General features: G+C 43.7%; 1 protein-coding gene across 3 annotated transcripts in view; it reads left to right on the plus strand.

Moving 5' to 3' along the window:
* The window catches only part of LOC137427436 (CDK5 and ABL1 enzyme substrate 2), a 49,920-nt gene extending 40,501 nt beyond the window's left edge, over window positions 1-9,419 (plus strand). The window contains exons 8-11 of one of the 3 annotated variants that reach the window (XM_068116938.2): window positions 857-969; window positions 1,062-1,168; window positions 2,975-3,182; window positions 8,723-9,419. In XM_068116938.2, the coding sequence (XP_067973039.1) occupies window positions 857-969; window positions 1,062-1,168; window positions 2,975-3,182; window positions 8,723-8,857 (563 nt within the window). In that variant the 3' untranslated portion in view covers window positions 8,858-9,419. The remainder of the gene's footprint in view (window positions 1-856; window positions 970-1,061; window positions 1,169-2,974; window positions 3,183-8,722) is intronic. The other 2 variants (XM_068116941.2, XM_068116939.2) reach the window with 2 other exon arrangements.
* Window positions 9,420-10,757: the final 1,338 nt, after the last annotated feature.

Genomic DNA, 10,757 nt, shown 5'->3' on the forward strand with positions numbered 1-10,757 from the left:
ATGGCTGGAAGAGTAATCCTTTTTTGGTATAGACAGATTGAAAGATAAATGTAGCGCATACGTTCATGTACAATTTGGCATCTTGGACTACCTTGTTGATACAGCTGGACAGGAGACACAGCTTGGTCTGTTGATGTATTGATAGATTAAGTTGGCAAAGTTGATTGAGGTATGCTAATTGCCATGGGAAGTAAGAAGAAGCTAACTTTTCGGCCGTTAACCCTTTGTCGGAGTGAAAGAGATCATTGAAATCTCCCACGATTAAGCTGAGTCTATGGGCCTACCACTTTTACATCGCAAACAGGCCGGTGGTCTCTCTGTCTTCTTCCTTCTCCTTTCTGGTCGTGCTCCCTCTGCTCTCTCCGTGCTTTGTCCCACACAGGTTTCTATAGGGCACACACGGTCCACCATCAACCCTTTTATGGTGAAACTACCTAAATCCAGGATCGGATCACTGCTCACCTTCACTCATTTGGTCCTCTTTTTTTTCCCACTGGTGAAATCAACTTCCACATTCTCTTCAATCTTGTTCTTCCCTGCAAGTCTTCACCACCATCACATCAAGACAGCTGTTCACCACCATCTCCCAGTCACAACCATGATATTTTCTTGAGTCGAGGGGATTGTACCTGTGCTTTATTGTACCTGTGCAGCACCACAAATCAACACTGGCCTCCGCGAACACGAATAGGTCTTCCTTCTACCAATCGATTAGTTTATTCTGGAATGGTTGTTTCACATCCTTTAACCTGTGTTGTTAACAGAACTCGCTCATCAGGTATTTGTTTTCCTCTATCGTATGAACATTTTACAGCGTTGTTGTCACCTTCGGGTGTTGTTGTGGGATGTCTTGCAGGTGCAGGGTTACTGGAGGGCCTGGAACCCGGAGAATACGATCCTACCTTCCTCGATAACCCCCAGTGGTTGAGCGGTCGTCATAAGCGTGTTCTGCTGTTTCCGTCATATATGGTACTGTACGGGCATTTGTCATGCGTTTGCGATGCATGGAACGGTTTGACATGTGCACCTGTCTATGGTGCCTTAACTGTTTCACTTTGCAGACCACGTTGGTCGAGTACGTCCGCCCAGCTGACTTGAAGAAGGGTATGAACGAGACTTTCCGTGAAAAGTTCCCTCACATTCACCTGACGCTCAGCAAGATCCGCAGGTGCAATAACCCGGGAATGGCTGTTCATAAAAAAATGTAAAATTAATTTTCTCTCCTGGTTGAGGAATAAAGAAAAGGACAAGAAAGAGCAATCAGAGATTTCAGACCCTCGCCAGGACATGGTTTTTAATGCTGTTTGTTAAAACAAATATGGCGGCCGAACCACGTGACCGATGATGTCGTCATTATTATTGTTATTTTTTTTCTCCACCAATTTCCACCAATTTATCCATAAATGACGCTCAACAAATTTTATCTTGATCGGATTAAGTTTTGTACTTGTCGAATTATGATTCCACAATGGAGGAACCTATGACATCATCATTAACATATGTTATTCCCCATGGAGAGTTATTTACAATGAGCCATGTCTCAATTTTTTCTATTCAGCGCTTTCGGAGATAGAGAGGTGCAAAGTTTTTCGGTTTTTACAAGATGGTGCCCGTACCATGTGACCTATGACATCATAATTATCATTTAACAATTATACAGGAGGAGTTGCACCTACGGTGAAAATTTCCTGTCAATCGGACCAACGGTTGCAAAGAAAATATTTATTCTGTGCAGACAAACAGACAAATGAAAAATCGGTCAGACTTGCCGGAATGTACTTTTTTCTTATCGGCCATTTTGGATCAAAATGGCGGGAAATCTGTACATGTATATACGCTAAGCAATGGAAGGTAACTGAGTATGTGTATGCATATCTGTTGTCCTTTCAGAGTTATAGTGGTTTAAAATATATTTTCAATGAAAACTTGGCCCCTTGACCTTTGACCCCAAAAATAATTAAAACTCAGCATTTTAACCATTTTATGCCATGTTATTTTTCGGGAATTGAATAATGAATATTTTGGTGTTGGTTGGAAGGGAATCGGATAATGTTTGACAGAGTTATTAGTAAAAAAAACAATTTTTGACCTTGAGTTTGACCTTTCAAGGTCACTCAAGGTCAAAGGTCATGGTGCCAAATGAAATGTCGTATGTGACTTCCTATATGTCAGTAACAGTAAGTGTATGCATATCTCTTGTACTTTTAGAGTTATCGTGGTTTGAAATATATTTTAAATGAAAACTCGACCCTCCTGATTTCACATTTTGGGTGACCTTGAGCTTGACCTTGGGCCTAGAGAGTTAAAAATTGGGCACAGTCTATTCCAGGGCAAGGCAAATATATGTGTAAAGTATGGTGATGCTATGTGCAAAGATGTAGATGTCGTACTGCGCACAAACAGACAGACAGACAGACAAACCAATCGGCCAACATCCTTGCCGGAATCTATTCCGGCAAGTAACAAACAGATAAACAAACGGACTCGAATGCAATACCCTCTCCTCTGGCGAGGGTAAAAAAAATAAAAGGGGGTGGGGGGGAAGACCACCACACCACCACACCTTTAAAAGCATTCAAATGTTGTGGGGAAATAAAAATTGGGTCAACATTATTTTGGGAGACTCGAGGAGAGCACGTAGCAATGGTAACTGGCAATCCTGTTTGGAATTCCTTTGTGAGCACCCAACCTCGTGATTCTGGAAATACCATGAACAATTTGGAGTTTTCATTATCTTATGTTCTTGCAAGTCATTTAAGACTACCTTCTTCTTCTTCCTTCCTTTGTATGCAGCACATGGCTGTGGATAGCATTATTTGCTGAGGGTTTCGTCTCATTAAATAAGAACCATTTTTGTTTCTAAAGATAAGCATTTGTATTTTAGCTCTGGATGTCAGTACAAGGCAAAGTGAGGATCTTCGAGAATAAGGAGGTTCATGTGTATTGCTTGTTGACCACAATTTGATTCTTGCAGCTTGAAACGGGACATGCGCAGGGTCGCCTTGGATGATTGCGATTTAGACGAAGCCGCTTTGGCTGCGTCCTACGTCTACTTCGAGAAGCTCATACTGCAGGCTCGCCTGGAGAAGTCCAACCGCAAGCTGGTGGCTGGGGCCTGCCTCCTCCTGGCTGCCAAAACCACCTGCGATCTTCGCCGCACAGAAGTCAAAAATCTGATCGATGTGAGTTTGCAGATGGGGAATTTGGACTTCCGGTGATGGAAGAAGGGTGATAGTTTTATGATCTTCCTGCGTAAGTGTGATAATCTTTCTTGGGGGAAACGTACTTGCACAACAACTTGAATGTGCAGTGATCATCTTTGAGTTGTATCATTTTTCATTTTGAATGACAGGCCTTGTACAGTGTGTGTGTGTATATATATATATATATATACACACACAATAACGAACCGTGCTTTGTACGTCGGTGCATAATAAATAAAAGCTTTATGATGATAGGCATGCATCACCGGCCTTGTGCTAGACACTAACGGGTTTTGTTTACCTCTGCCACCGAAGGTGGGTGGAGGTCATGTTTTCACCCCTGTCTGTCTGTCTGTGAATAAGATGTCTCAAAAAGTTACGGACGGATTCGGACGAAATTTGGCAGAGAGGTAGTGCGTGTGACACGGACGAAATGATTAGATTTTGGTGAAGATTCGGATCCGGCTACTAGAATATTTTAAAGTAATTCTTCACCATTGGGAGATCGGGCCAAAAACAATGTATAGCAGAATACCTCAAAAGGTTGTGGATGGATTCGGACGAATCTTGGTGGATCGGTTGGGTATGTGACAATGAAGACTTCAATTTTGGTGATTATTCAAATACGGATCCGGATCAGATAATTTTGAAGCGATTCTTCACCATTGAGAGAGAGAGAGAGAGAGAGATCGGGCCTAAACCATTATATATTGTTACGGTTTTCCGCCGCCCTTCCTACTCTTACCAAGGGGAGATTAAGCCCCTTGTTCTTTCTGGGCCGGCGTAACCGAGACTTGAAACGCCCCTTCCGGGCAAACGCAAGGTAGGGTTTCGGGACAAGTCTCGCACGTACCTAAATACCTGCGCCGCCACGGAAGCGGGGAACCAAGCCTCGCATGAGCCACGTGTAATTTGGGTACACCGAGCGGATTGCGTACCACGTGGTCCGTGCAGTTACCGTTGGTATTGGAACCCGATTAGAGCGGTTCTATTCGTACCACGCTTAGTCAATGATGGAAAACACGAGACGGTCGAATAAAAGAAATAACAGGTTTCATTATTATTTACACAAGTATGTTCAAGTCAGTAGAAAGCAGACACAGAGCAGAACTTAAGCAGTCTTATACTTAGTCCCAGACACGGGCCCGATCACACTCACAAAGGGGAAATGCAGGTAGGATGGTGTTCACGCGCTGCCTTGGTCGTCCAGGAACGGCTTCGCCCGGCGTGGCTCTCCACAGTCACAGCACGTCCCGCGATGAAGGCAAGCAGGTGGTGGAAAGGATTCTTGGAGCGTGTCTCTCGAACAAAGGGCAGATGAGGCAGGAGGGAAATGTATACGTCTCTCAGCGGCTTGGCGGTTTTCCACAGCGCGTTTAGTTACCGGCGCGCTATTACTCGCGTAACCCAATAGAGGCTCGGCCTCAAGCTCAACCGAGCGTCCAATGTGGTAAGAGCGCTTATACTTAGTTCATGCACGTCTTTTCCCAGAACTCGTAACTCTCATCAATACTCAGGCAAGCGCCTCCTCTCGCAGAACCGCAAGCTCGCCTCTCCACTCAACTGCTTGTAACTCACCGAACCGCTCGTGGGGGCTTCGCGCAACGGGTTTTATTACCACGCCCTGAGCCCTCTCGAACGTTCCAACCACGCCCTGTGACGCATTGCCGCAGCCACTCCCTTTGAGCCCTGATTGGCGGCTCGCGCTTACCGCCAGCTTCTCTGCTGCCCTTATTCGGTCCCTGCTCGATTTGCCAGGCCTGCCTCGTGTTAATTCGCGCCAAAAAGCCAAAGGCAGCACAAAGAGGCGTAAAGCGGCATAAGGCAATGGAGGCGGCATAAGGCAATGAAAGCAATGAAAAGGACCTAACTCTCATTATTCTACTCAACGCAAAACTAACATAGGAAAAGGACTATGCTCACAAATACTAAGAAATAACTGCACTATTGCGAGGCTACGTGTTGTTGTGTGACTAACTATGAGGGGGAAATTTAACCTTTATTGTACAAAACTCAAAACCGCAACAATATATATATATACATATATATATATATATGATTATATGTGTGTGTGTGTATATATATATATATATACAGTATATATATATATATATATATATTAGTATCTGTAATTTTGGCGCTCCAACCTAATGAGTGAACGTCATGATGTCATCGCCATGCATGTCCACTTGCCTGCAAAGCTCCGGATGCAGTGCGTTATTATGGATGTTAAATTCAGATACTGTCACAAGTGTATGCAAAACTCACAGTTACCGACCTGGTTTCGCCCTTGTTGGGGCTTCATCAGGGCAACGCAGTGAGACCTGCATACACTTACGATTCGGAAAACCTTCGGTTATATATCAGTCATTATGCGACTTCATACCATGAGTGGTGAACCACCATTAAGGTGTCCCATAGGTGATTTTTCCCATACAGAGACTTTGCCTCTAAGTTGCTGTATGCGACACCTTACTGGTGGTTCTCCACTGATGGTATGAAGTCGCATGATGACTGATATGTCATCATCGCATGACATACATATATATATGTATGTATCACGATATCTCAAAAGGTTGCAGACTAATTTGGACGAAACGTGATGGACAGATTGGGTGTGTGACAAGACCGAATCGATTCGATTCGATTTTTGTGAAGATCTGAAGATGGATTCGCATACGAGAATATTTAATTTTTAAAGTGATTCTTCACCATTGAGAGATCGGGCAAAAAGCGGTATATAAAAAGTTATGGACGAGTTATGACTAAACCAGGTGGACAAGTTGCTTAGGTGACGATAACAAGCCGATTAGATTTTGGTTCAGGTCCGAATCCAGATCCGGCCCATCAGTGGATACAAAACAAACTGTTCAGCCTGGCGGTAAAGGAACTTCGAGTGGTTGTTCAGAGGAAAGGAGTTGCATCACAAAGCGTACCAACCCTGGACGGACGATAAGCTGGTTGTCTCTGCGAGCATTAGTTAGCGGATTTTAAAGATCCCATGGTGTTTTTCGACGAAGAGCAGGCGAGTTGTTGCCGACGCTGAACAAATTCTAAATTCCTGCCCCAACTGGCCAATCGGAAGGCAATGGCAAAAAACAGAAAGCGTAACCGGCGCTCGGCCTGTATCAGCAGGGTCAACATGTAATAAATGTAAGATGAATCGAGAAACTGCTTAGAGAACCATGAGGTTTGTAAATATAAGTTTGACGCCATATTGCCTCGTATTGTGAAGCCAATGGTGATAAGCATCCTGAGGGGAAGAAATATAACTGTTACCTCGCAGCGACTTAGCAGTTGGGTGTTTTAACCATCACGGCTTTATCTCACCTGTGGCTGTTTGGAGCGGGGTTAAGACTAATTGTCTCCTATAGATGATGAAAAGTGAGTGGAAAACTCCACACTTGCATCACTTGTCTCTGGCCATTTGAGCTGTGGACTACCTGGAGCCCCTTGCATTTTATCTGTGGGTTTACCTGTGCATTACCTGTAAGGATTTCAACTTTGCTTCTAGCTACTGATGCCTTTGAGCTCAACCTTCACCTTTGAAGTTCACTTTTGAACTGAAACGTGGCACTAGACAAATGGAAAAGCAAAATGAGAGAAATCAATAAGGGCAAACAAAACTCGGTACTGCCAGACATCCATATTTGTCTTGTGTGGCCAAATGGCTCTACCATCATCTACAGGTAACAAAGTAGGATGTATTCAATATACTCTGGGAGCCGGTATAGCACGCTTGTTTCCATATTTTTGTTGTCTACAAAGTCGAGGCTCGTGTAAGAGCTAACACATAAAACACAAAAACATAAATGGGCACATGAAACATAAAATAAAAGGAGTGAGAGACAAGAGGGGGAGAGAGAGGGAAGCACAACAACAGTGGAGAACAGGAACAGTGGTAGATCTGTGGAAGGGAGAAGGCTGGGGGGTGGTGGGGATGGGTACACTGTATAAAGCAAATGAACACTACTAGGAATTTCAGGAAAGAATTGGCGATTGAAAGAGGTGAATTTGGGATGTTTTAACGGGGTTTTTGAGAAATGAGCTTTTCCTCCGAAAAAGATCAAGGTTTTGGATGGGGGAAGATAAGAGATGGTGGTGAACAGTTGTTTTAAAGACCTGGAGGGAGGAGTGGGATTGAGGAGAGTGTGGGAGTTTGTTCCAGAGGCGGGAGAAAAGAGGAATGAAAGAGTGAAGGTGAGCAGAGAGTCTTTATTTTGGCAGTTTCACCATAAGGGGGTTGCTGGCAGGTCTTGTGCGTCCTGCAGGAATATTTGGGAGACAGAGCCCAGACAGAGCTGGGGGAGCTAAGTGGGAGAGGAGTCGATAGAAGAAAGAAAGACCACAAATGTCTGTCAAAAGTAACAATTTGTTTTTGGGGTTGTTTTGGTGCATGAAGTTGAGGCTTATGGAGGAACTAGAATGAAGACCAGTGACACAAGAAGAGAAAGAAAAGATGGTGGAGAGAAGAGAAACACATCAACAGCAGGGCAGAGGGACACAACAGGAGGATACTTGGAGGAAGAATGGGTGAGAGGAGCTGGACGAGGACGCTGGTGGTGGACAAGGTGGATACACAAAGCAAGAAGAGGAAGGGAAAATCAGGAATGGAATAAAAACAAAAAGAGGGAGAGAGGATAAAACACAACAACCTTGAAAGGAAGAGGTGTGCTTCGGGAGGGTTATTGAGGATAGAAGAGGTCATGGGTATGGATAGGGAGTGACCAGAGGTGATGGTGATGTAGACGCCCTGTAGGGAAGAACAAGGAGCTGATACTGTAGTTCTCCCGCCTATTTGGGTGGTTGACACCCACACACGATTTAGCAAGAAACGAGGCAAGAAGAGCCTCACAAATATCGTACACAAGCCAAATTACCGAGATGGTTGCCATAGCAACAGAATTCAGCCAATCACCGCCGTGATCTAATCGGGTTGAGATAATGTCATGAGGTATAGGTATATCCAACTTAAGAAAGCTGAATATGTTCAACGGTTTTTTTAATGTCGCGTACACAAGTACATAGACAAATGGTAGGTTGTCGGTCTGAGCTCATTTTAATGGCTCCCGTCTCTGACCTTGTCGGAGGTGTGGGGGACAACGAGATTGAAGAGAATGTGGAAGTTGATTCCACAGGTGGAGGGCAAAAGAGACCGAATGAATGGAGGTGAGCAGTGATCCTAGATTTTGGGAGTTTCAGCAGAAGGAGGTTACAGGTGGGCCGCGTGCACCCTGCAGAAACCTTTGGAGGCGTGAGGGCAGAAGGGTGCAAAACCAGAAAGAAGGTAGACCACTGACCTCTACGATGGGGGAGCAACAGGCCCAAGTCACTAATCCTCACCAAGGGATATTGTTCAGATTATTGGCTTGGCTCTAGAATCTGATGGAAAACCCTCGTAATTATCATCAATAATATTGTTGTCGGAGTACTAAAAGACTCGAGTATTTATTTTATTTTATTTTATTTGCTGCAAATGTGTTTATTTGGAACACATCACATGTTTCTCCTTCCACCAGAAGCTGGAGGAGCGATTCCGTGTGAGCCGCAGGGAACTTATCACATTCGAGTTCCCAGTTCTCGTGGCCCTGCAGTTTGGGTTGCACCTTCCAGACAATCAGGTGTTGCCACATTACCATCGCCTTACCTGCTGAAACCGGCTCCTGGCTCGTCCACACTCCAGAAACCAAGCATCCAGGTTTTCGCTCAACCATCTCGGATATCGTTGCTTTTCGAGCTGGGGTCCCGACAAGTCCTCTGCAATGCACCTTGGCCTTTATTTTGCCACAAGTAAATGTTTCAGTAGATACTTTGATACCTAGAATGTTCTCGTTGCTGGATTTTTTAAAAACTTTTTATTGCACTTCAAAACATTCGCTTGCATCACGCAGTCGATAATGTCCGTGTCATTTCCACTGCGATCGTCTGGCACAAAGTTATTACCTCGATTGCAGTGCGCTTTCACGACCGTGCGACGATGAGTCTATTTGCTCCGAGAAGCTACTCCATACGTGTACGACGACGGTCCCTTTCTGACTACTTCGATGTCATGGTAGGCGTTTTGTATTGGAATGATTGCAATTTCGTGCCAATGAGCTGGTCTTGATATTCATGGCATCTGCAGATTTGTCTGTGTCTGTATCGCTGGTGACTTTTTCTTTTTAAAGTGCTAAGTCATGCTCAAGTGTGCAATAATAAGAGATTTTATTGATTGGTTATTCAGCTTTGTTGCTATTTAAGGATCTCGCCTCATGTGTGTAGTTGGCTGGAATACCGCCTCATGTGGGACTAAAATTGTTCTTTCTTCATCCATGATCCCTAACCTTATACCCTCTAATTTAAAATCAGCAAAAGATTGTGAAGAGATGAACATATTTATAGTACAGTATGTATATATATATATATATATATATATATATATATATATATATATATATTTATGTATATATGCATGCCTTGCCATGGTTGAGAAAGCTCAACGGTGACAGTTCTCATGAGTACGATACCGTTGTAGGTCGCCCTGGAGTCTAATATAGAAAACATTTGAAATACATGTCAAATATGTTTCTTTTTCTGTTGATGTGAATGTTCTTGAAGAAAAAGAAAACGCGATTTGGTTTCCTATGCATGTCTCCTGCCGTTGAAAAGAAATCTACCTATTACGTACACAATGTCTGGAATCAACGGGACGTTTATTGAGGTCTGCTGATTGCCGTGGGAAGCGCAAAGCAGGGGGGGCGGGGGGGACAAAACAAGGTTGAGGGGTTCCTTCGGACATGTAGAAGCGTTTTTGTAGGAGGAGGAAAAACAATCAAAACAAGAAAGAGCAATCGGAGATGGCAGACCCCCACCAGAACATGTTTAGTGTTTTTTAGGGCGTTTGTGTTAAAACAAATATGGCGGCCAAACCACGTGACTGATGACTTAATTTTTTTTTTTTCTTGACCAATTAATCTCTAGATGACGCTCAAGAAATTTCATCTTGATCGGATGAAGTCTTGTACTTGTCGAATTATGACGTCATAATGGAGGCACGCACCTATATGACATCATTGGCAGAACAGAACAATGTACCAACACCTAGCACAACAAAGAGGCCTAGAGGCAGAACTGAAGGAATGCAAGAGATGATGTTATGGAACAATAGACCACCTATTACTAAATAAACAAGTCCATACACGAAAATTGCAATACGAGAAGAACCAAAATGTCCACAGCATGGATAGACTAAAAAAAAGCTTCTGACAGTGTCCCACATTCTTGGATGATAAAGTCCCTGCAAAAAAAAAAAAAATCCTCAAAAATAAAATCCTCTCGCAAGATCTTTGTCGGTGAGGTCACGTCTTTTCGAAGCTGTTCCATGCGCTCACGCTTTCGAAGCTAAGTAATTTTTCACAATTGTGTTTTTGTCGAGACTGTATCTATCTTTCGGTGTGTGTCCCTATAGCGTGTCTTTAGGAAAATTTTCGGTGTTAATTTTTCGTACATGTATACACAATCGTCGGTTAATACATGTCGAGTATTCTGAGGCCTAGTACTAGTAGGCTCAGGCTA

The sequence above is a fragment of the Myxine glutinosa genome, chromosome 5 (assembly GCF_964187855.1).
Source record: "Myxine glutinosa chromosome 5, kmMyxGlut1.1, whole genome shotgun sequence".
In the NCBI taxonomy this organism is placed as follows: domain Eukaryota; kingdom Metazoa; phylum Chordata; class Myxini; order Myxiniformes; family Myxinidae; genus Myxine; species Myxine glutinosa.